At 40.3% G+C, this 27102-nt stretch overlaps 1 protein-coding gene across 10 annotated transcripts in view; it reads left to right on the top strand.

Moving 5' to 3' along the window:
* The window catches only part of BCAS3 (BCAS3 microtubule associated cell migration factor), a 1590540-nt gene that overhangs the window by 810680 nt on the left and 752758 nt on the right, over positions 1-27102 (top strand). For all 10 annotated transcript variants that reach the window (XM_077296228.1, XM_077296227.1, XM_077296225.1 and 7 more), the window contains 3 exons: positions 3356-3480; positions 12793-12958; positions 22436-22536. In XM_077296228.1, the coding sequence (XP_077152343.1) occupies positions 3356-3480; positions 12793-12958; positions 22436-22536 (392 nt within the window). The remainder of the gene's footprint in view (positions 1-3355; positions 3481-12792; positions 12959-22435; positions 22537-27102) is intronic.

The following is a 27102-nucleotide window of genomic DNA, read 5'->3' as shown; positions in this document are numbered from 1 at the left end:
AGGGCAGTGAGAATCTGGAATTGCTTGCCTGAGGAGGTGGTGATGGCGAACTCAGTTGAGGGGTTCAAGAGAGGCCTGGATGTCTTCCTGGAGCAGAACAATATTGTATCATACAATTATTAGGTTCTGTAGAAGGATGTAGATCTGGGGATTTATTATGATGGAATATAGGCTGAACTGGATGGACAAATGTCTTTTTTCGGCCTTACTAACTATGTAACTATGTATGTAACTATGTAACCCCAACCCTAGCCCTAACCCTAACCCTAGCCCTAACCCTAGCCCTAACTCTAGCCCTAACCCTAACCCTAATGGGAAAATGGAAATAAATACATTTTTTAATTTTTTTATTTTTCCCTAACTAAGGGGGTGATGAAGGGGGATTTGATTTACTTTTATAGCGGGTTTTTTAGCGGATTTTTATGATTGGCAGCCGTCACACACTGAAAGACGCTTTTCATTGCAAAAAATATTTTTTGCGTTACCACATTTTGAGAGCTGTAATTTTTCCATATTTGAGTCCACAGAGTCATGTGAGATCTTGTTGTTTGCGGGACGAGTTGACGTTTTTATTGGTAACATTTTCGGACACGTGACATTTTTTGATCGCTTTTTATTCCGATTTTTGTGAGGCAGAGTGATCAAAAACCAGCTATTCATGAATTTCTTTTGGGGGAGGCGTTTATACCGTTCCGCGTTTGGTAAAATTGATAAAGCATTTTTATTCTTTGGGTCAGTACGATTACAGCGATATCTCATTTATATCTTTTTTTATGTTTTGGCGCTTTTATACGATAAAAACTATTTTATAGAAAAAATAATTATTTTGGTATCGCTTTATTCTCAGGACTATAACTTTTTTATTTTTTTGCTTATGATGCTTTGTGGCAGCTCGTATTTTGCAGGACAAGATGACGTTTTCAGCGGTACCATGGTTATTTATATCCGTCTTTTTGATCGCGTGTTATTCCACTTTTTGTTTGGCGGTATGATAATAAAGCGTTGTTTTTTGGCTCGTTTTTTTTTTTTTCCTTACGGTGTTCACTGAAAGGGTTAACTAGTGGGGCAGTTTTATAGGTGGGGTCGCTACGGACGCGGCGATACTAAATATGTGTACTTTTATTGTTTTTGTTTGTTTTTTTTAGATGAAGAAATGTATTTATGGGAATAATATTTTTTTTTCCTTTATTTAGGAATTTTTTTTTTATTTTTTTTTTTACACATGGTGAAATTTTTTTTTTTACTTTTTTACTTTGTCCCAGGGGGGGACATCACAGATCGCCGATTTGACAGTGTGCACAGCACTCTGTCAAATCGGCGATCATACTTTCATCGGAGCCGGCTGCAGCTTTCATCTGCAGCCTGCTCCTGACCCGGAAGTCCTCCCTGCAGGACCCGGATGCAGCCCCGCGGCCATTTTGGATCCGGGCCCTGCAGGGAGAAGACGCTCGGTACAAGGTGAGTACATCACCTTGTACCGATCGTCTCAGGGAAGCCCGCAGGGAGCCCCCTCCCTGCGCGACGCTTCCCTGTACCGCCGGCACACCGCGATCATGTTTGATCGCGGTGTGCCGGGGGTTAATGTGCTGGGGGTGGTCCGTGACCGCTCCTGGCACATAGTGCCGGATGTCAGCTGCGATAGGCAGCTGACACCCGGCCGCGATCGGCCGCGCTCCCCCCGTGAGCGCGGCCAATCGCTATGACGTACTATCCCGTCGGTGGGAATTAAGGCCCACCCCACCTCGACGGGATAGTACGTCAGATGGGATTAAGGGGTTAAAGAAACACAATTGTATGACTTTTGGCATATGTGATGATTTAAATAAAAAATTTAAAAAAAAACAGTGTGGGATTCCACTTCATTTTTGACAACCAGCCAAGCTAAACTAGACAGCTGGTAAGGGGCCATGAATATTGACCATCCCCCCAGCTAAAAACAGCAACCATCACAGAAAAGGCTAATTTATTAGATGCTCCAATTCTGGCGCTTTGCCTGACTCTTCCCATTTGCTCTGTGGTGGTGGCAAGTGGGGTTAATATTTGTGGGGTTGATGTCACCTTTGTATTGTCAGGTAACATCAAGCCAACAGATTAGTAAAGGAGAGGCATCTATAAGACGCCTCTCCATTACTAACCCTATAGTTATATTATAAATAAAAATAACCAGAATAAAGTCCTTTATTTTAAATAAAAATTCACACCCTGTTTTACAAATTTGTTTAAAAACAACACACTCATTTTCTCATGCAGCGAGCCATGATAAAGCTGACAGCTGAAGGTTGAAGCTAACTGCTGTCAGTTTGCCTGTGCTAGTTATCAAAAATTGAACAGACCCCTTGTCATTAAAAAAAATAAAATATATATATATATATATATATATATATATATATATATATATATATATATATATATATATTTATAGCACGAGTACTGGCTGATGAATACTCCCATCAGCAGTCTCTCGACAGTACGTGTAGGCTGATTGGCGTAGTAGTCTGTGACCAGAGAAAAAATAAATTTTTTTACTGCCGGTTACAGCTGCTGGCTCACGCGGTCATCTGACACCTCACACAGCTTTCTGGTGGTAATAATCTTACCGCCGATTAGAGCCGCCATGCAGATGACAACGTGGGAAACGCCCAATGTTCGGGGTGCTGAACTATTATGTATAACTCACTATAGATGAGTTATCTCAATATCTTCATATGTATGAAATCTCATGTGCATGCTTCGTAGAAAATCTGCAGAGTGCATATCTGAACGGTGTATTAGAAACATTCAGAATATGAATTTATGCTGCTGATTGTATCTTTTGTAATGGGTGAAATGTGTGGCAAATTCACAACTTTTCTGCAATGAAAATGCCGCAAATTTTCTGTTGCATTCAACAAGTGTATATGAACATACCCAATAATTAAAGATAACTCCTCTTTAGAGCCTTGATTACTGTTGTAAGTACAGGTCCATCTATGCTCCAAAACCAAGCACTCTGTCCAAATCCATCCACTTCTAAGAGTATTTTTCAGGTTTGTGGTTGCTCATAAAATGGCATCATATGCTGCTTGTTTGCATTCTTTAAACTCAGACAACATTTTATTGTGAAATCTTTATTTCTTTACTTGACTACTGCATTGCGTTTTACATTGCATTGCTCAACTGATTCTCTTTGACTTTTTATATATATTTTAGGTTTGTTTATTACTGTTGAAAATAACAAACAAGAACATTGTAGAATATCAAACCCAATAAAGTTTCCCTATAAAATATTTCTAATTTTTTTTTTAATCTGTATATTTACTTTTCATTTAGTTCCAATGATAGTAAATGTTGTATTTCTTTGTTTCCTTTTTTAAAGCAAAGCCAAGCCAGCGCCACAGATTTCCCCAAGTAAATCAACAGGAGGAGAGTTCTGTGTTGCCGCCGTATTTGGCTCATCACGATCTTGGTTTGCCAGTAACCAAGGCATTAAAAGAGACAAAGGTTAGTATATTCTTTCAATCTGACATTTACCTAGCAAGCCTCAGCTGTGTGTGTGTGTGTGTGTGTGTGTGTGTATATATATATATATATATATATATATATATATATATATATATATATATATATATATATATATATATATATATATATATATATATATATACCTTATATATTCGAGTATAAACCGACATCAGCAGGTTAAATGTGTTCGAATATCCATATTGAATCAAGAACCCCATATAATGCTCCATACAGTTCATGATGGGCCCCATAAGATGCTCCCTACAAAATATGCCCCATATAATGCTCCATAAAGTTCATAATGAGCCCCATAAGATGCTCCATACAAAAATATGCCCCATATAATGCTGCACAAAGGTTATTGATGGCCCCAAAAGATGTTCCATAGAATATTATGCCCCATATGCTGCTCCATAAAGGTTGATTGCCCCATAAGATGCTCCATAGAATAATATGCCCCATATGCTGTTGCTGCGATAAAAAAAATAAATTACATACTTACCTCTCAACGCCGGGTGCCGAGTGCCGGGGTCCTGAGCAGGCGGGGATACCGGCGTGCTATGGGGGCCAGGTGCCGGAGTTGCCGCTGGCTCAGGACACCGGCACTTGCGATATTCATTTGTCCCTGTTCCACCACCGCGTGCCACTGTGTCTTCCGGCTCTCTGCAGTGACTATTCAGGCAGAGGGCGCGCACTAACCACGTCATCGAGCCCTCCGACCTGTATGTCTCAGCCAGATGACATGGAAGACACAGCCCGGTGGTGGCACGGGGACAGGTGAATGTTGCATGGCTCACCCTCCCCCGTCATACTCACCCTTTCCTGGTGCGGTCTCTTTTTATGTCCCTGCTTCTCCAATGGTCTCCGTCAGCTTGTTCCTGTGTTCAGCGGTCACATGGTACCGCTCATTAAAGTTATGAATATGTGTGCCACGCCTATGGGAGTGGAGTCACATCCATATTCATTACTTTAATGAGCGGTACCATGTAGCTGCTGAACACAGTAAAAGCTGCAGGCACCAGAGACCATCTGAGAAGCAGGGACGTGCAGAGAAGGGGTAAGTATGATGTGACAGCCGCCACTCCTGACGCTCCCCCTCTCCCGCCGACTCCCTGGGACAATGACTCGAATATAAGCCGAGAGGGGCACTTTTATCCTAAAAAATGGACTGAAAATCGTGCCTTATACTCGAGTATATATGGTATATATACATACAGGTGCTTCTCACAAAATTAGAATATCATCAAAAAGTTAATTTATTTCAGTTCTTCAATACAAAAAGTGAAATTCATATATTATATGGAGTTATTACAAACAGAGTGATCTATTTCAAGTGTTTATTTCTGTTAGTGTTGATGATTATGACTAACAGCCAATGAAAACACAAAAAATCATTATCTCAGTAAATTAGAATAATTAATAGTGATGAGCGAGTGTACTCGTTGCTCTGATTTTCCCGAGCACGCTTGGGTGGTCTCCGAGTATTTGTATCTGCTCGGAGATTTAGTTTTTGTTGATGCAGCTGCTTGATTTATGGCTGCTAGCCAGCCTGAGTACATGTTGGGGTTGCCTGGTTGCTAGAGAATCCCCACATGTATTCAAGCTGTCTATCAGCTGTAAATCATGCATCTGAGGCAGGGAAAACAAAATCTCCGAGCAGTTACAAATACTCGGAGACCACCCGTGCGTGCTCTGGAAAACCCGAGTATACTCGCTCATCACTAATAATTAACAAAAAACACCTGCAAAGGCTTCCTAAGCATCTAAAAAGGTCCCTTAGTCTGTTTCAGTAGGTTCCACAATCATGGGGAAGACTGCTGACTTGATAGATTTCCAGAAGGCACTCATTGACACACTCCACAAGTAGCATAAGCCACAAAAGATCAGTGCTAAAGAAGCTGGCTGTATCCAAGCTTATTAATGGAAAGTTGAGTGGAAGGAAAAAGGTGTGCAAGCAAGGGGATAACCACAGCCTTGAAAGGATTGTTAAGAAAAGGTAATTCAAAAATGTGAGGGAGATTCATAAGGAGTGGACTGCTGCTCGGTCTTTTTGTATTGAAGAACTGAAATAAATTAACTTTTTGATGATATTCTAATTTTGTGAGCAGCATATGTACACGTTTATATACATACATGACAGAGATGAGTCAGCGTATAATTCATCTGCATTGCACACAGGTTATGTCTCACCTGACCGGCTAATCATATTTTTAGCCTGGGATCCCGTAAAGTAAGGAAATTCTGGACTGAGGTTGCTTGAAGCTATCCACTTATTTTTGATATTTAAATACACATGTGATCTATAAATACACATCTGATATACAGTGAAGGAAATAATTATTTGATCCCTTGCTGATTTTGTAAGTTTGCCCATTGACAAAGACTTGAGCAGTCTATAATTTTAAGGGTAGGTTAATTTTAACATTGAGAGACAGAATATCAAAAATAAAATCAAGAAAATCACATTATATAAATTATATACATTTATTTGCATTTTGCAGTGAGAAATAAGTATTTGATCCCCTACCAACCATTGAAAGTTTGGCTCCTAATCAATTCGTTACCTGCATTAAAGACAGCTGTCTTACATAGTCACCTTTATAAAAGACTCCTGTCCACGGACTCAATTAATCAGTCAGACTATAACCTCTGGGCAAGACCAAAGAGCTTTATAAGGATGTCAGGGACAAGATCATAGACCTGCACTAAGCTGGAATGGGCTACAAAAAATATGTAAGACACTGGGCTAGCAGGAGACAACTGTTGGTGCAATAGTAAGAAAATGGAAGAAATACAAAATGACTGTCAATCAACATTGATCTGGGGCACCATGCAATATCTCACCTTGTGGGGTATCCTTGTTCATGAGGAAGGTGAGAGATCAGCCTAAAACTACACGGGGGAAGTTGTTAATGATCTCAAGTTACCTGGGACCACAGTCACCAAGAAAACCATTGGTAACACATTATGCTGTAAAGGTTTAAAATCCTGCAGTGCCCGCAAGGTCTCCCTGCTCAAGAAGGCACATGTGCAGGCCCGTGTGAAATTTGGCAATGAACATCTGGATGATTTTGTGAGTGATTGGGAGAAGGTGCTGTGGTCAGATGAGACAAAAATTGAGGCATTAACTCAACTCGCCGTGTTTGGAGAAAGAGAAATGCTGCCTTTAACCCAAAGGATGCCATCCCCATTGTCAAGCATGGAGGTGAAAACATATTTTGGGGTGTTTCTCTGCTAAAGGCACAGGACTACTTCACTGCATCAATGAGAGAATGGATGGTGCCATGTACCGTAAAATCCTGAGAGACAACCCCTTTCCCGCTGCCAGGATATTAACCCATTAATCTGTCGAACTTTTTTCGATTTTGCGTTTTTGTTTTTCGCTCCCCTTGTTCCCAGAGCCATAGCTTTTTTATTTTTCCGTCAATATGGCCATGTGAGGGCTTTTTTTTTGCAGGATGAGTTGTACTTTTGAACGACAATATTGCTTTTACCATGTTGTGTATTAGAAAACGTGACCAAATTTCCAAGTGCAGTGAAATTGCAAAAAAAGTGCAAACCCACACTTGTTTTTTGTTTGTCTCTTTTACTAGGTTCACTAAATGCTAAAACTGACCTGCCATTATGATAAAAATATATATATATATATATATATATATATATATATATATATATATATATATATATATATATATATATGTATATATATATATGTATATATATATATATATATATATATATATATATATATATATATATATATATATTTTTTGTTTGTTTGTTTGTTTTGTTTTGTTTTACTTTTGGCATGCTTCAATAGTCTCCATAGGAGCCAACCACTGAGTGGCGCTCACAGCAAGCCGGCACTGACAAGCAGACCGGTGACTGACGGGGGTCACCGGTCTGCGTTTAACTGGCATGATTTCCGGAAGCGCAATTTAAATGCCTCTGTCAGAGTTTGACAGCGGCATTTAACTGGTTAATAGTTGTGGGTGGATTGCAATTCCATCCGCGGTTATTGCGGGCACATGTCAGCTGTTCAAAACAGCTGACGTCCCCGGAAAGATGTGGGCTCACCCCTGGAGCCCACATCAAGGGGAGGGAGTCCAACTTCGATGGAAATGTATGCCCGATGTCGGATAGGGGTGAAAAATGGGTCATGGCCGGGTCTTCCAGCAAGACAGTGCCCCAAAAACATGCAGCAAATGCAGAAAAGGAGTGGCTCAAAAAGAAGCACAGTAAGATCATGGAGTGGCCTAGCCAGTCTCCAGACCTTAGTCCCATAGAAAACTAATGGAGGGAGTTGAAGCTCTGAGTTGCCAAGCGTCAGCCTCAAAATCTTAATGATTTAGAGATGATCTGCAAAGAGGAGTGGACCAAAATTCCTCCTGACATCTGCGCGAACCTCATCATCAACTACAAAAAAACGTCTGACTGGTGTGCTTGCCAACAAGTGTTTTGCCACCAAGTATTAAATCTTGTTTGCCTGAGGGATCAAATACTTATTTCTTACTGCAAAATGCAAATAAATTTATATGATTTATACAATGTGATTTTCTGAATTTTATTTTTAATATTCTATCTCTCAATGTTAAAATTAACCTTCCCTTAAATTTATAGACTGTTCATGTTTTTGTCAGTGAGCAAACTTACAAAATCAGCAAGGGATCAAATACTTATTTCCTACACTGTATAAATTCACATATCATATTATATTACTTTGCAAAAATTTTAGGCAGGTGTGAAAAAAAGTTGCAAATTTAAAATGCTTTCAAAATAGAAGAGTTAATGTATTTTTTTAATTAAAAGCTGCAAAGTTAATTAAGAAAAGAGAAATCTGAGTCAAATCAATATTTTCTGTGATTTTCCTTTAGCTTTGAAACAGTATCATAGCATCAAGTATTGTAGGCACACTTGCACACATCTTTTTAAAGGAACTCGGCAGGGAGGTTGTTCCAATATTCTGTGGATGTTGGCTTGCGCAAAGTCTTCTATCTCATCATATAATCTTGTACAGACTTTATGATATTGAAATCAGGGCTCTGTGTGTTCTATATCATCACTTCCACGAGTCTTTGTTGTTCATTATACTCAAAATAGTTCTTAATTACATTAGTTATATGTTTTGGGGGCATTGTCCTAGTACAGAATAAATTTGGAGCCAATCGGGCGCCTCCTTGATGGTATGTAATGATAGGTAAATATCTGCCTGCATTTCTCAGTATTGAGGACACCATTAATCTTGACCAAATTCTTAACTGTAATTTTTAAAATGCAGTCCCAAACCTGCAAGGAGCAGCCGTCATCATTATACTGTTCTCCAGCTTTTTGGCGGAAATTTACCTTCCGTTATAGCAAAATATTTCAATTTTGGCTCCTCAGTCCAGAGCGTGTCGTGTAATTTTTTGTACCTTAGTTTCTATGTTTTCATGCATAGTTGAATTATAGTTGCAGCACTAAGGCTACTTTCACACTAGCGTCGGGCTCGGCCCGTCGCAGTGCGTCAGGCCGAGGTTACCGACGCTAGCGTTCTCTGCGCCGCACAACGGGGGCAGCGGATGCATTTTTCCAGCGCATCCGCCGCCCCATTGTGAGATGCGGGGAAGTGCGGGGAGGTGGGGTTGGAGTTCTGGCCGCGCATGCGCAGTCGGAAAAAGCGGACCGTCGGCAGCAGAAAACGTTACATGTAGCGTTTTTTGCAGCCGACGGTCCGCCACAACACGGCGCAACCGTCGCACGACAGTTGCGACGTGTGTCAATTCGTCGCAATGTGTCGTTAATGTTAGTCTATGGACAAAAAACGCATCCTGCAAGCACTTTTGCAGGATGCGTTTTTTGACCAAAACGACGCATTGCGACGGAGGCCAAAAAATGCCAGTGTGAAAGTAGCCTAAGAAATATGCAATGTGGAGGACCATACAATCATCATGCTGGCCCCTGCGCTGTAGCATGATACGATCTATAATATCTATATTTTAATTTTATTTTGTCATATAAATTTCTTCATAAAAAATGATCTTAGTCTAAATGGCGCCAGCAGCCACGCTTATGCAGTAGCATCATTCGGAACATGATCAATGCTACTGTGCAGGCGCCGCAAATGGTGCTATTTTGCTAGAAAAAAGAATTCCATCAATATGGCGCCTGCCACGTCTCTGCAGTAGAATCTATCGGATCGCGTTCCCAATGATGGTACTGCGCAGGCAGGATACATGTAGTATCTGGTAAAAATAGAGCTGTGACATCTAATAGTTTTGGATTAGAATGAATTGTCCTTTTGATAGTAGCTGTAGCTTTCTGTAGATATTATGTGCCTTTGTTTGCAGTTTGTGACAGATGTGCTGACTTTTTAGGTGGTTTGTGTCCTGGCCATATGTCCTTGGCTGAGATCATGATGTAAATGTAATTGTTTCTGACTGCCCTGTATATCTGTCAGCAAAGGAGTCAGCTCTAAACATAGAGCAACATATGTTGGTCTGACTCACACAGAAAAGTGTGTATATAAAGCTGTACAGTGTTAGAAAGTCATGCCTGCCATTGTGCATACTAGTTATTGATATAATTTAAAAAAAGACCCGGAGATCCACTGGTGGAGAATGGAGAAAAGTGTTCATGATGGCATGCTCTTTAATGCTTGCTTTTAAATAGTTACAGTGGGGAAAATAAGTATTTGATACACTGCCGATTTTGCAAGTTTTCCCACCTAAAAGAATGGAGAGGTCTGTAATTTTTATCACAGGTACACATGTGAGAGACACAATCTAAATAAAAATCCAGAAAATCACATTGTATGATTCTTACAGAATTAATTTGCATTTTATTGCATGAAATAAGTATTTGATACTATAGAAAAATAGAACATAATACTTGGTACAGACACCTTTGTTTGCAATTACAGAGGTCAGATGTTTCTTGTAGTTCTTGACCAAGTTTTCACGCATTGCAGCAGTGATTTTGGACCACTCCTCCATACAGATCTTCTCCAGATCTTTCAGGTTTCGGGGCTGTCGCTTGGCAGCATTGAGTTTCAGCTCCCTCCAAAGATTTTCCATTGGGTTCAGGTCTGTAAACTGCTAGGCCACTCCAAAAACTTCAAATGCTTCTTACAGAGCCACTCCTTAGTTTCCCTGGCTGTGTGTTTTGGGTCATTGTCATGCTTGAAGACCCAGCCATGACCCTTTTCATAAAAGAACCACCAAAGTATGATGTTTCCCCCACCATGCTTTATGGCTGGGACGGTGTTTTGGGGGTTTTACTCATCCTTCTTCTTACACTAAACACAGCAAGTGGAGTTGATACCAAAATATTCTATTTTGGTCTCATCTGACCACATGACCTTCTCCCATGCCTCCACTGGACCATCCAGATGATCATTGGTGAACTTCAAACGGGCCTGGACATTTGCTGATGTGAGCAGGGGGACCTTGCATGCTCTGCAGGAGTTTAGTCCATGATTTTGTAGTGTGTTACTAACGTTGAGACCGGGGTCCCAGTTCTCTTCAGGTCATTGACCGCGTCCTCCCGTGTAGTTCTGGGCTGATTCCTGACCTTTCTCAGAATTATCCTTACTCCACAAGGGGCTGATTCCTGACCTTTCTCAGAATTATCCTTACTCCACAAGACAAGATCTTGCATTGAGCCCCAGATTGAGGAAGGTTGTCTTTCTTCCATTTTCTGATAATAGTGCCAAAAAATAGGTATATGGTATGTGTCACAGCTGCTAGATGGTGAGACATTTAAAACATTTGAAACACTCAGGAAAGAGTTCCCTTTGGAGCATGCTATGTTCTACCAGTATCTACAGTTGCGACACGCATTCTTTAGACAGTGGAGAAGGTCACCAATAGTGATACAGAGTGACAGTATGTTGACTATACTTGGTCCACAGAGGGGTACTAGGGGTCTTATATCGCTAATTTACAGGGGATTTCTGGATACGTTTTAGGAAAGACACCCATTGATGGCTAGATCCAAATGGACAAGGGATTTGGGAGACATATCAGATGATCAGTGGGAGTCGATTTTACAATATGTCCCTAGAATATCTATAAGTGAATGTGGGAGGGTGTCGCAGTTATTCACTATACATAGGGTATACAGGACAGCTGTGTGGATGAAAAAAGCTGGACTAAGGGTGGACTTGGGATGCCCGAGATGTACGATGGATGAAGCTGATACTCATCATATGCTATGGTCTTGTCCAAGATTACAGGCATTTTGAATTGTGGTCCTGAATTTAGTGGAAAGAGTGACGGAAGCAACTATTACTCGAGATCCATTGACGTGTATTTTAGGACATGTAGAGGAGGTGGCGTCAGATGAATGGGGTAGGTTAGCAATAGCCAGACTGCTTTATGTTGCAAGGAAGACTATCACATTGCACTGGTTAGATGAAAATCCTCCCACTAGAAAGGAATTTCTAAATAGAGTTAATTTTGTAATCCTTATGGAGCGAAGCGTATACATGAAAAGAGGCAAGATGAACCACTACAAGAATATTTGGGGGGTCTGGTTGAACTTTCCCGGATTGGCTTCCGCAGAACACGTCAAAAATAGGATATTAAGGTTATAAAAGAGTGTACAAAATTGTAATACAAGGATAAGGATTGTAGAAGCATGACGGGGGGGAGGTTGGGGGAGGTTTTCTTGTTATTGGAGGGGGGAGGGATGTGTTTGGTGTATTTACATTTATTAAAAAACGGGGAAAGTATTATCATTTGTACTCTAATGCATGCTTATGTATGTAATGTTATCCTTTCTGCTTTCTTCAATATAAAGTATTTGATTTAAAAAAAAAATAATAGTGCCAAAAATTGTTGCCTTCTCACCAAACTACTTGCCTATTGTCCTGTAACCCATGCCAACCTGCCTGGACGAACCATTTCCAAGCAAAAGGCACATTGGGAATCTGTTGGTAGGATTTCACTCCCCTAAATGATTTTATATGTACATGTAGCTCTTTCAATGACAAGTCCAGTAATAGCTTTACATGGCCAATCCATTCTTCGATTACTGAGACATTAGCGTTTGAATTGATATGCAAATGCAGCTGAAGAACTATTTGTAGATCTGAAGCCTCTGTCACTCCAGCTCTATCCCCCTCCCAGTGTTGCCTCCTTCTTGATTGATCACTCCTTTGCCTGAAGTCACAATCAAGCTGTCAGTCAAGCAGGAGCCGACAAAAACAGCATTTTGATTTTCATGATCGATATTGCTGGAGTAGTTTTTAATCTTATATTGGTAAACATAATTGCATTTTGTTTCTAATATTCTCATCACTTTGCCTACTAGATCAATCCAAGCAATATGTGGTGGAATCACTGTACATTATTAGCTGCTATGGAACTCTAGTAGAACATGTGTTGGAACCTCGGCCTCTGAGCACTGCACCCAAGATAAGTGATGACACACCTCTAGAAATGTGGACATCGCCTCGTGCAAGCTGGACTCTGGTTAGGTATGGTAACACTTATATAATTGTCTTTTGATAGGAAGCTTTCATATCAATATTTTTTTTTCAGAATACACTGTGTGCAGAATTATTAGGCAAGTTGTATTTTGCTCACATGATACTTTGTATACATCTTGTCCTACTCCAAGCTGTTCAGGCTTGAGAGCCAACTACCAATTAGGTAAATCAGGTGATGTGCATCTCTGTAATGAGGAGGGGTGTTGTCTAGTGACATCAAAACCCTATATAAGGTGTGCTTAACCCCTTTCTGACCTCGGACGGGATAGTACGTCCGAGGTCAGAAGCCCTGCTTTGATGCGGGCTCCGGCGGTGAGCCCGCATCAAAGCCGGGACATGTCAGCTGTTTTGAACAGCTGACATGTGCCCGTAATAGGCGCGGGCAGAATCGCGATCTGCCCGCGCCTATTAACTAGTTAAATGCAGCTGTCAAACACAGACAGTGGCATTTAACTACCGCTTGCGGCCGGAAATGATCGCATCGCCGACCCCCGTCACATGATCGGAGGTCGGCGATGCTTCAGAATAGTAACCATAGAGGTCCTTGAGACCTCTATGATTACTGATCCCTGGCAGCTGTGAGCGCCACCCTGTGGTCGGCGCTCACAGAACACCTGCATTTCTGCTACATAGCAGCGAACATCAGATCGCTACTATGTAGCAGAGCCGATCGCGATGTGCCAGCTTCTAGCTTCCTATGGAGGCTATTGAAGCATGGCAAAGGTTAAAAAAAAAAAAAGAAAAAAAAATGTGAAAAAAATTTAAAAAATATAAAAGTTTAAATCACCCCCCTTTCGCCCCAATCAAAATAAATCAATTAAAAAAATTCAAACCTACACATATTTGGTATCGCCGCGTTCAGAATCGCCCGATCTATCAATAAAAAAAGCATTAACCTGATCGCTAAACGGTGCAGCGGGAAAAAAATTTGAAACACCAGAATTACGTTTTTTTGGTCGCCGCGACTTTGCATTAAAATGCAATAACGGGCGATCAAAAGAACGTATCTGCACCAAAATGCTATCATTAAAAATGCCAGCTCGGCATGCAAAAACTAAGCCCTCAACCGACCCCAGATCATGAAAAATGGAGACGCTACGAGTATCGGAAAATGGCACATTTTTTTTTTTTTTTTAGCAAAGTTTGGAATTTTTTTTTCACCACTTAGGTAAAAAATAACCTAGTCATGTTAGGTGTCCATGAACTCGCACTGACCTGTAGAATCATAATGGCAGGTCAGTTTTAGCATTTAGTGAACCTAGCAAAAAAGCCATGCAAAAAACAAGTGTGGGATTGCACTTTTTTTGCAATTTCACCTCACTTGGAATTTTTTTCCCGTTTTCTAGTACATGACATGGTAAAACCAATGATGTCGTTCAAAAGTACAACTTGTCCCGCAAAAGATATGCCCTCACATGTCCAAATTGACGGAAAAATAAAAAAGTTATGGCTCTGGGAAGGAGGGGAGCGAAAACCGAACACGGAAAAACGGAAAATCCCAAGGTCATGAAGGTGTTAATTATTAGGCAACTTCCTTTCCTTTGGCAAAATGGGTCAGAAGAGAGATTTTACGGGTTCTGAAAAGTCCAAAATTGTGAGATGTCTTGCAGAGGGAAGCAGCAGTCTTGAAATTGCCAAACATTTGAAGCGTGATCATCGAACAATCAAGCGTTTCATGGCAAATAGCCAACAGGGTTGCAAGAAGCTTGTTGGGCAAAAAAGGCACAAAATAACTGCCCATGAATTGAGGAAAATCAAGCGTGAAGCTGCCAAGATGCCATTTGCCACCAGTTTTGCCATATTTCAGAGCTGTAACGTTACTGGAGTAACAAAAAGCACAAGGTGTGTGATTCTCAGGGACATGGCCAAGATAAGGAAGGCTGAAAAACGATCACATTTGAACAAGAAACATAAGATAAAACTTCAAGACTGGGCCAAGAAATATCTTAAGACTGACTTTTCAAAGGTTTTATGGACTGATGAAATGAGAGTGACTCTTGATGTGCCAGATGGATGGGCCAGAGGCTGGATCAGTAAAGGGCAGAGAGCTCCACTCCGACTCAGACGCCAGCAAGGTGGAGGTGGGGTACTGGTATGGGCTGGTATCATCAAAGATGAACTTGTGGGACCTTTTCGGGTTGAGGATGGAGTGAAGCTCAACTCCCAGACCTACTGCCAGTTTCTGGAAGACAACTTCTTCAAGCAGTGGTACAGGAAGAAGTCTGTATCGTTCAAGAAAAACGTGATTTTCATGCAGGACAATGCTCCATCACATGCCTCCAACTACTCCACAGCGTGGCTGGCCAGTAAAGGTCTCAAAGAAGAAAAAATAATGACATGGCCCCCTTGTTCACCTGATCTGAATCCCATAGAGAAACTGTGGTCCCTCATAAAATGTGAGATCTACAGGGAGGGAAAACTGTACACCTCTTGGAACAGTGTCTGGGAGGCTGTGGTGACTGCTGCACGCAATGTTGGTCGTAAACAGATCAAGCAACTGACAGAATCTTTGGATGGAAGGCTGTTGAGTGTCATCATAAAGAAAGGTGGCTATATTGGTCACTAATTTTTGTGGGTGTTTTTTTGCATGTCAGAAATGTTTATTTCAAAATTTTGTGCAATATTTATTGATTTACCTGGTGAAAATAAGCAAATGAAATGGGAATATATTTGGTTTTTATTAAGTTGCCTAATAATTCTGTGCAGTAATAGTTACCTGCACAAACACATATCCTGCTAAGATAGCCAAATCGAAAAAACAAGCACTCCAACTTCCAAAAATATTAAGCTTTGATATTTATGAGTCTTTTGAGTTGATTGAGAACATAGTTGCTGATCAATAATAAAAATAATCCTCTAAAATACACCTTGCCTAATAATTCTGCACACAGTGTAAAGTGACATCTTATATCAGTTCTAGTTTAAGTCTTAGTGCATATGTTACAGTGTAGAGATTTTCTTCATGGCAAGTTCAGGGGTTGTCTGGCCACTTTAAAGTTTTTAAAAAAGAACATTGAAATTCTGAGCATTTATGTAGCTAGGTGGATAACCTTTTTAAATTATTTCACATCCTCTTTAGAAACAAACTGCGAACCACATTGTTGGAAACAGGGTGAACACACAAAGTGCCATTTTATAGTATATGACAAACCCATTTAAGAGAATAAGATGAGAACGATAGGACATAAAAATCCTGGGACAGAGCACAAAGGTGCTTGGAAGTTTGTCAACCCTGGAGAATTTAAAATATTTTTTTTTTATGAATTTGAACTAAAACTACATCAGATTTTCACAAGTCCTAAAAGTAGATAAAGAAAACCAAATCAAACTCATGGGTCAAAAGTATTAGACTTTGTCATATTTGTATTGTCTGCGAGTGCAAAAGTATGTGAACCTTTTGCTTTCAGTATCTGGCATGACTCTTTATGCAGCAATAACTGCACCTAAACATTTCCCGCAATTGTTAATTAGTCCTGCACATTGGCTTGGAGGAAGTTAAGCCTACTGCTGCCTTAAAAACTTGTGTGGAAATAATCATAATAGGTACTGACCAGTGATCTCTATGCCCGGATCCAGTGGTGTAACTAGAGTCTGATGGTCCCGCTGCAAGATTTGGATACAATGTTAAGTCCTCGATGTACAGCTTGTAAACAGTGTAAATTTAGTGTGTCTTCTATATACACTCAACTCACAACCGTTAAGTTCTAAACCGCTGGCAACAAAAGTGAGTACACCCCTCAATTCTGGTATATAAGCCCCTCATCCTGGTATATATGTCCCTCATCTTGGTATATGTCCCCCGTTCTACAGCTGTTCTTTAATGTATATAACTAAATAAACCATTATACTCATCAGGGGCGAGCATAGAAGTCATGGAGTCCCATAGCAGATGTGTAATGCACTCCACATAGTCCTCCATATTATATACTGCACAGCCCATAGTCCACCATAAAGTATAATGCACATCCCATAGCCCTCCATAAAGTATAATGCACAGCCCATAGTCACCCATAAAGTGTAATGTGCAGCCCATAGTCACCCATAAAGTATAATGCACAGCACATCCCATAGTCACCCAAAAAGTATAATGTTCATTCCATAGTCACCCATTAAGTATAATGCACATCCCATAGTGACCCACAAAGTATAGTGCACATTCCAGTCACCCATAAATTATAATGCACATCCCATAGTCACCCATAAAGTACAATGCACATCCCATAGTCACCCATAACTTATAAAGCACATCCCACAGTCACCCATAAAGTATAATGCACATCCCATAGTCACCCATAACTGTGCAGGAAGGTGTCACTGTCAGGTGTCCTCTTCAGAGGTGTCAGTTTGCCTAATACCTAGCACCAGCACAACTGGGAAAGGACAGAGTGTGCCACTGTGGAAGTAGACGAATTGAGCAGTGCCTGCTTAGCAGTGGGGTCCACGGGGGAATTGTTCGGTCACTGGTGGGCCAGTCCGAGCCAGGGCATATATCACAGATACCTACTTATCTATAACATCCCGCTACTAGACTTTGGACAGTAATAATAAAATAAGCATAAAATAAAAGTTGAAATGTTTGTTTTGATCAAAACTTTTAATCCAATAGTTGGTAATAGACATAAATTGTTAAATCTGTATTTTGTGTATCATCTGCAGGCTACATAGGGTGCAATATGTCATATAAATGATATGAAATATACTGATGTTATTTTATCAGACATTCATAAATGATTTTTCTATACCATTACTTATCGTTATTGCCATTACCCTCTAATTTATATCTACATTAATGTAATTGTCTAGCAATGCAGCATTGTTCCATTGGTTTTCTAATAAAAGTTACTCTAGATTGAAATGGTGGCCAGACCTAACTGCTCCAAACAGAAATCAATCTATAAATATTATTTGAGTGTCTCTTTTTTTTTCCGGACATTTTAAAGTATTTTGCCATTGATTTTCAGGATGCATTGTCCTGTCCTAGTGGTTATTCCTGTATTGGTATAATCAATATGAACGATACAGAGCAATTTACAAGGAACATTCCATAATTAAAATGACCTCATATTGGACAGAGCTGTCATTTTTCAGAGAGTAGGAACATCAAGGATTTTTGTCTGAGCTAAAGACTGTTTCAATGCTGCTGAATTGAACGCTGTTTTACTCTATATTTTTGGCCCGATTGAGAACGATTCACTTTTTACCAAGTATGCAACCAGTGGAAAGTGTTGTGAGTATGAATGTACCCCTTGAACTTTTCCACATTTTTACACATTACAGCCACAAACTTAAATGTATTTTATTAGGATTTTATGTGATATACCAACACAAAGTAGCAAGTATTTGTGAAATGTAAAGGAAATGATAAATGTTTTTTCTAAATATTTTAAAAATATAAATCTGAAATTTGATGTGTATTTGTATTCAGCCCCCCTCAGTCAATACTTTGTAGGATCGCCTTTCGCTGCAATTACTGCTGCGAGTTTTTTGGGTATATCTCTACCAGCTTTGCACATCTAGAGGATTAACTTTTGCCCATTCTTCTTTGCAAACTAGCTCTAGCTCAGTGAGATTTGATGGAGAGAGTATGTGAACAGTCATTTTCTAATTTTACCACAGATTCTCAATGGGATTCAGGTCTGGACTGTAACTGGGCCATTCACACACACGAATATACTTTGAACTAAATCATTCCATTGCAGCTCTGGCAGTATGTTTATTGTTATTGTTCTGTTTAAAGGCGAACCTATGCCCAGGACCGGTTTTAGTCAAATTAGGACCCTGGTTAAAAGATTAAAATGGCGCCCCAAATGTTATCATATTGCACCATGACACTGAAACATTTTGATTATATTTACATGCATCGACAATATTGAAGTTCGATGCTTGTTTCCTGGCCTCTTCACACTGGCTGAGGAACAATGATGAGGACATATAGATCACTAGTAGATCAATTTGTCCACATACAGTATCATGTTATCAGCAGCATATCTGTAGTTTTCACTGGACGATGTGCTGGTGAAAACAGTGATTTCTGTTCCGGCATAAACAATCCAATCACTCGATAAATAGGCAGCTTTATACTTGTTTAGTATAAAACACCCCATAGTGCTCCACATAGTATAATGCATCCCATAGTCATCCACATAGTATAATGCACTCCATAGTCATCTATATAGTATAATATGCTCCACAGTCCTCCATATAGTATAATGCACACCCCATAGTTCTTATAGTATAATGCACTCCCCATAGTCTTCCATATAGTATAATGCACTCCCCATAGTCCTCCGTATAGTATAATACACTCCCCATAGTCCTCCATATAGTATAATGCACTTCCCATAGTCATCCATATAGTATACTGCACTCCCAATAGTCCTCCATATAGTATAATGCACTCCCCATAGTCCTTCATATAGTATAATACACTCCCCATAGTCCTTCATATAGTATAATACACTACCCATAGTTCTCCATATAGAATAATGCACCCCCCATAGTCCTCCATGTAGTACAATCCACTCCCCAGAGTATAATGCACCTCCCATAGTCCTCCATGTAGTACAATGCACCCCTCATAGTATAATGCACCCCATAGTTCTTCATATAGTATAATGTATTCCCTATAATCCTCAATACAGTACAATGCAGATCTGATATAGTACATATAGTATAATGCACTGCCCATAGTCTGATAGAGTATAATGCAGCCCCCATATAGTGTAATGCACCCCATAGTCCTCAATAGAGTTTAATGTACCCCCATAGAATATAATGCAGCCCCCATATTGTATAATGCATACCTACCATAGAATATAATGCAGCCCCCCTCATATAGTATAATGCAGCCCCCTCATAGAGTATAATGCAGCCCCCATAGAATAAAATGCATCCCCACTAATATAATATAATTTATCCCCCTAATAGATTATAATGCAGCCCCCCATGGAATATATTGCAGTCCTACAGTATTATGGCACCACGTACTCACTCACTCACTGATATATATATATATATATATATATATATATATATATATATATTTGCAATACTCACCTCTCCTCCTCATTTCCCCACTGCTCCAAGCTCTGCAGAACCTCTCAGCAGCTACACTGCCCGGCAGATAGCATGGTGCGCAATGAAGTGACGTCATCACGTACCCGCTGTGTCAGCGGCAGAGGGGAAGGATGGGGGAGAAAGTGACACCCACTAGATGGGGGCCACTGGATGAGCAGGGGCCCTAGATAGCTGCCTAGTCTTCCTGTCCCTAATACCGGCCCTGCCTATGCCCTAGATTCAAGTATTTTGCAGCCTCTAACAGGTTTTCTTCCAGAATTGCACTCTATTTAGCATCAATCATGTTCCTATTAGCTCTGACCAGCTTCCCTGTCCCTGATGAAGGAAAGCATCCCTACAGCATAACGCTGTCACAAGCATGTTTGATGGTGTTTTCAGGGTAATGTGCAGTGTTAGTTTTCTATTAGTTTTCTGCCGTTTTGCATTTACAGTGGGGAGAATAGGTATTTGATACACTGCCGATTTTGCAAGTTTTCCCACCTACAAAGAATGGAGAGGTCTGTAATTTTTATCATAGGTATACCACAACTGTGAGAGACAGTATCTAAAATTTAAAAAAAACTAAAGATCATATTGTATGCTTTTTTAATAATTAAATTGCATTTTATTGCATGAAATAAGTATTTGATCACCTACCAACCAGCAAGAATTCTAGCTCCCACAGACCTGTTAGTTTTTCTTTAGCAAGCCCTCCTATTCTGCTCTCATTTACTATATTAATTTCACCTGTTTAAACTCGTTACTTGTATAAAATATAAAAGACACTTGTCCACATGCTCAATCAATCACACTCCAACCTCTCCACCATGGCCAAGACCAAAGAGTTGTCTAAGGACACCAGGGACAAAATTGTAGACCTGCACAAGGCTGGGATGGGCTACAGGACAATAGGCAAAAAATCATGCAGGGCACACAATTTCTCCCTGCTCATGCCAGCAAATTTCCAGGTCCGTTTGAAGGTCGCCAATGACCCAGAGGAGAAATGGGAGCATGTTATGTGGTCAGATGAGACCAAAATAGAAGTTTTTGGTATCAACTCCACTCGCCGCGTTTGGAGTGAGAAAAATAATTAGTACAACCCCCAAAACACTGTCCCAACCATGAAGCATGGCGGGGGAAATATCATACTTTGGGGGTGTTTTTCTGCAAGGGGGACAGGACGATGGCACCATATTGAAGGGAGGATGGGGTCATTTATCGCAAGATTTTTGCCAACAACCTCTTACACTCAGTAAGAGCATTGAAGATATGCAGTAGGTCTTCCAGCATGACAATGACCTGAAACACACAGCCAGGGCCAACTAAGGAGTGGCTCTGTAAGAAGCATTTCAAAGTCCTGGAATGGCCTAGCCAGTCTCCAGACCTGAATCCAATAAAAAAAATCTTTGGAGGGAGCTAAAACTCAATGTTGCCTAGTGACAGCCCTGAAACCTGAAAGATCTGGAGAAGATCTGTATGGAGGAATGCTGCAGTGTGTGCAAACTTGGTCACAAACTACCGGAAATGTCTGATCTCTGTAATTGCAAACAAAGTTTTCTGTACCAAATATTAAGTTCTGATTTTCTATAGTATCAAATACCTATTTCATGCAATAAAATGCAAATTACATATGTAAAAATCTTACAATGAGATTTTCTGGATTTTTTTTAAGATTCTGTTTCTCACAGTTGAAGTGTACCTACAATAAAAATTACAGACTTCTCCATTTGATGTAGGTGGGGTAAATGGCAAAATTGGCAGTGTATCAAATACTTATTTTTCCCCACTGTAGCTCCAAAAGTTGTACTTTGATCTCATCTGACCAGAGCAACTTTTTCTACATGCCTGCTGTGTTTTACTTACATGGATTTTTGCAAACTGTCGCTTGCATTCAAAAATGGCTTTGGTCTTTCCACTCTTCCGTAAAGGTCACATTTGTGGAGCATACAACTAATAGTTGTCCTGTGGACAGATTCTCCCACCTGAGCTGTGGATCCCTGCTACTCCTCCAGAGTAATCATGGTCCTCTGGTTGGGTTTTTATGTTAAATTATTATTATTTTTTTTTAAATCTATCATTATTTATCTATATCTATCTGTCTGTTGATATGGAAAATTAAAATAAACATTATCATTTAAGAAAAGGTAATGGAACATAAAATCCTAACTAGATTACATACATTGGATATCTACAATACCAAAGTGAAATAGAAAACACATCAAGAACATGTTGCCAAAGCTGTTGTCAGAGTGACATGAGTAGAGATGTATAGTTACTTATTAAACACCCCCGCCCCACACGTGTCTACCACTTCTTGCAAGGTTGATAGAAACAACATCGTACTATGGAAATGAAGTATTATTAAGTTCTGCATAAATGGTTTTTATTTTGCATATTTTATTTCCTTAGGACTCCTCAGTGGAATGAGCTACAGCAACCATTTAATGCAAACCATCCTTTGTTATTGGCATCAGATGTGGTACAATACTATCAATATCTGCTATCTGGCTGTAAGTTTGTTACATGCTTTTTTCTTATTTCTATTTGTGTTTACAGAAACTGATCAAATAATTCATAGTAGCAAAGCAAGATACGAAAAATATAGAAGTCCATATTGTTAAAGAACTTTCATTGGATTTTTAATTTAAACTGAGTGCCTCCTCCAATTGTCGTTGCTCCACTGAGCATTTTTTATTTTTCTTCTGTGACCCTCCTTTCAACAGTTATGTTCCCCGGTAATAAAGATGCATGTTTTCCCTCTAATCAATTGAGTGTGTGCAGCAGACCTTCTCTGTGAGAAAATGGCTGAGGGAGCGATAAAAACACAAGAGGGGGTTTTTCCAAATTACAGCGTTAGGCAAAAGGCGGTATCGCTCACCTGATGCTGTTGTGTGAGACACAACACTATAAAAGGTTTCAAATAAGGGTCCCAGCTGCTGCAGCTCCACAGATTGGCAAACCCAATGTAGTTTTAGAATATATCCGAAGATGTGGGTAACCTGTGCTGCTGGTGTTGTAACAAAGGAGTACTCTTCAAGAGAGGTGTAGTAGAGCGGGGTTGGTGCAGTGTCACAGACAGGCAGTGACCACAAGAAAGTTCAAAACAAAGAGTCTTTAGTGTCCAGCTTACTCACAAACAAAACAAATGGTATCCTTCGGATCGCAGCCGGGAATCAAGACAGTCCGTATACGAGACCGGTTGCCGTAGGGGACTGCACCACCGTGTCACGCTGAGGAGTGCCAGGCCTTTTGGCTCGGCTTGTCTCTGTGTTACTTCACACAGGCTGAGCCTTGCAGAGCAACTTGCTCTGCAGTTTGCAAACCAAGACTGACACACCCAACCCTTTGCTGCAGGGTTTTGGAATGGAATCTGTGGCCATGGGCCACTTGTAAGACCTGGCATGGAGGGAGTGAACACCCCACTACCATCCTGTACTTTGCTCCAAAAATAAAAGCCAATGCCGGGTTTTCTTAAATCTGCCTTGGACAAATAGCTTGTCCAAGACCAAACTTACTTTTATTCTGCATTGCAACCACATCTATATCTGTGACTGCAATGCACTCCAGCGGTCTGAATATGCTTCTATGCATATACTGGGGGACACATAGCGACCCTCACATATAACACCTATCACTGCCTCACAGAAGGTTCAATGCGGTGTATTATCTACGAGTTTCAAAATATTCTTACTTCTTCAGTAAAGCCACAGAGGCTGTATACAGCATCGAAAAGCAGCCTTAAATAGTGTGACAATTCAAATGTGAACTCCAAAGAAAAAAATGCCCATATGGGATGTGGATGGTTTGTTCCCTGTAAATACAAATGTAGTTCAGGTAAGAAAAATCAGGTGGAAGAAAAAAAGTTGCCCAATCACATTAAAAAAATTTCTCTGGGGGTTTATATGGAAAACAAATTGTGAAAAGTGTAGTATATTTTTATTGAATGAAAAAAATAAAAAATGGTGTGAAAATGGATCTTGATAAAAAATAAAAAAATTAAAAAGATAAAACATTATGGTATGAAAATAGAATAAGAGGTGTATTATGAGAACGTGGGAAGGTAAAAACCCTTTTCTGGGCTGGAGCTGTGAGAGTCCCTAGATGAACTCACTGAAGAGCATGTGAACAGAAATCCCTGTAGATAGAACCTTGAGAACCTGCGGTGAGGTCAATGAGGAGAGACAAGAAAAGACTGTTGGAAGTGTGTTAAACAAGAAGATAGAGTAGAATGAATGTTACAATGTGAAAAAGTAATAAAATAATAAACAATCAAAAATTATACAAATGAAAGTGTTAGGAGTATAGTCTCATGAAGTAGGCTTCATAACCCTATATTCCTAACACTCCCATGCATATTCTTTATTTTTCATTATGTTATTGCGTTTATTATGCTCTGGGGTCTAGTTGTCATGCTGCTGCAATGCAGGTAGGTGCAGGCTTCACTAGATGGCAGTAGAGAGGAAGCAGGTCTGCACCCAAACAGAGCTAACCTGCAGTGCAACAGTGAGGCTACCACAGGGGGCAGCAGAATAGTCAAAGCAAGCCAGGTCAAATCCTAGACTGTAGCGCAGTGCCAAAGGAATAAGCAAACTCACGGTCCGAGACAAGCCATGGGGTCAGTAACGGTCAGGAGCGAATAAGCCGAAAGACAAAGGACAGAAACAGGTCATGATACACACCAAGTCAAACCAGGGAGTCTGCACACTAAAGGGAAACACTAAGTCAAAACGGGAACAGAGGAAAACAGAGACACAAGTTCAGACAGCAAATGCAGCAGGACAAATCAGAACAATCAGAGTCAGCTACAGCAGCACTAGACAGAAACTATAACTGACATGATCTGCAGGACACAGCGTGGCTAAATAGCAAACCTGAGACCAGACTGAGGCTGAGAAAAGTTAATCCCTGACATGATCATACCGGGAAAAGGGAAGACAGAACTCAAAACCTGGTCTGGATCATGACACTAGTAAGACCCCCAAGTATATTATGGGACATTATATTATTGGAGAAAAACCTCTCTGCAAATCAATTTTTCTGGGAAAATCTGCGAAAACAGGTGAATTTGAATTTTGCCTTATCCGCTCATCTCTAGATTATACAAATTATTCTGGCACATGAGACCAACATATCCAATGATCAACACACTCTAGTTTTGGTCTGATCTGACAGAAATTGGTTAGATATCTGAGTAAATGCACCCTAACATCCAAGTTGCCTTGTATTTAGCTTACGGTACGTGTTGCCTCCTCTTCTCCCAATACACGTACTGTAGTTTACTTGATGGGAATGTTTCTGCTCAGATAGTTTATAGGATTGCACTTTAAGCATAATTCTGGACTGGTCTTAGGTATCTCTAACTTTCATATATTAAGAAAAATTCCAAATATGGCAAAGAAAAATTGAACTGTTGAGTTTGCACTTATTTAATGTGTTCTGGCTTCACCAGTATGTCTGCTAAGTGCCCCATGGAAGCTGAAACCTCTAGTAGCTGCAAAACTCAACCTTTCCCACTGGTTTGCGCTGCTGGAATTTTTCATGCCAAATATATCACTAGCATCTCCAGACACACTAGCGCTGATAAATGTCTATATTTTCAGCTGCTGTCAACTTCTTAATCTGCTAGCATTTCTTCTTAAGTCTTGGAAATGGCTAAAAAGCCAAATGTCAAATTTGATGGATCAGATTAGTCTTATTTCAGCCTCTTCTAAAGCATTATATTAAAGCTCATGTGCTAAACCTTGGGCACTTTTTCTGTTTGCTTGTACATACGTAGATTTAATCTTGTGTAACTGCTATTATAGTAAAAAGAAAGCAGTGTAATTTACTTTTCACCAAAAACAGCAATTATAGAATCAGTTCGGGTGAATAGAGCCTTATAGATATGTTAGGTTTATATTGTATCAAGTGTTGGAAGGAAAATGTAGCTATCTGAATGCCACAGTGTCCTTCTCTAGCTCCACGCTGCATTCCTATGCATTGACTTTAACGGACAAAAGACAGCCAGGTTAACACAGTCTTTGTTGATGTAGGTTTTTCTCCCCGATCTTTATTCACCTTGCATGGCTTTTACAAGAAACTGGTTATAAATGCTTGATAATTATCAATATTTAAGAGCAAACTTGCTCAATGTCATGAGAAGATATTGTCAAGTCAGATTACATAGTTGCACCCATTTTTCACAGCTAGCTGAGATAATAATACATTTTGGACAAAGTAATTTACCACTTTACACATTTAGGAATGGATAAATCTAAGTGGAAAGCCAAAAAGCAAGTGTGGACAAAACAAAATTCAGTGGTATACATACCGTAGATTATACTATCATGAGGAAGAGTGTATATACTGTAGTGTGATGCAGTGACCTCTGTTATAGCTAAGGGGCACTGTAGGTGCTCCTCGGGATGCGCATGTAGGCATATCTGTGATTATGATGGTGAAACAGTGACCGGCGGGATTGTAAATGGCCAGTATGTGTCGCAGTGGGAGTCTGCGCTGTAAGCCTGTAGTATTGTTTTTCTGGGACCTGTAGTCCCACAAGTATTTGTATAGTTAAAAGGGAGGCTTGCATGGTTAGTCGGAGTGCTGGTGTGGTCACATGGTCTCTGTAGTAGAGAGTGTATGGACCTGAATGGTCTGTGTGTAAGATCCTGGAAGGTCTATGTGTTGGGAGATCCTGGGAGTAGGATCGGATCCCTGAATAGCAAACGTGAGGCCTTGGATCTGAAGGCCTGTGTTGGAAGATCCTGGGAGTAGGACTTCCTGAACAGCGCATGGAGTGGCCATGTATGCAGAGTCTGCAACGTCACTGCATTGGGGAAGCTACAGCCCGTCTGAGGATCTGGACTGTCAGGTGGCTTGGTGCAAGGCATTGTCCGGGACGGTGATTCCAGTTCGGCAGCTTCCCTGGGAGAGAAAGAACTGACAAGGAGTCAGAGGGTGGAGCAGGAGCTCCCATAAGGTACCTCCACAGACTGTTGGTGCTTATTGTGTTCCATGAACTAATGAACTGTGCGGTTTGCGGTCACTCATGGCAACTGGACGAAAAAAGGTCCAGCATATTTAGTGTCCGTAAG

Source organism: Ranitomeya variabilis, chromosome 3, assembly GCF_051348905.1.
Source record: "Ranitomeya variabilis isolate aRanVar5 chromosome 3, aRanVar5.hap1, whole genome shotgun sequence".
Taxonomy (NCBI): Eukaryota; Metazoa; Chordata; class Amphibia; order Anura; family Dendrobatidae; genus Ranitomeya; species Ranitomeya variabilis.
This window is presented reverse-complemented; position numbering and strand designations above follow the sequence as displayed.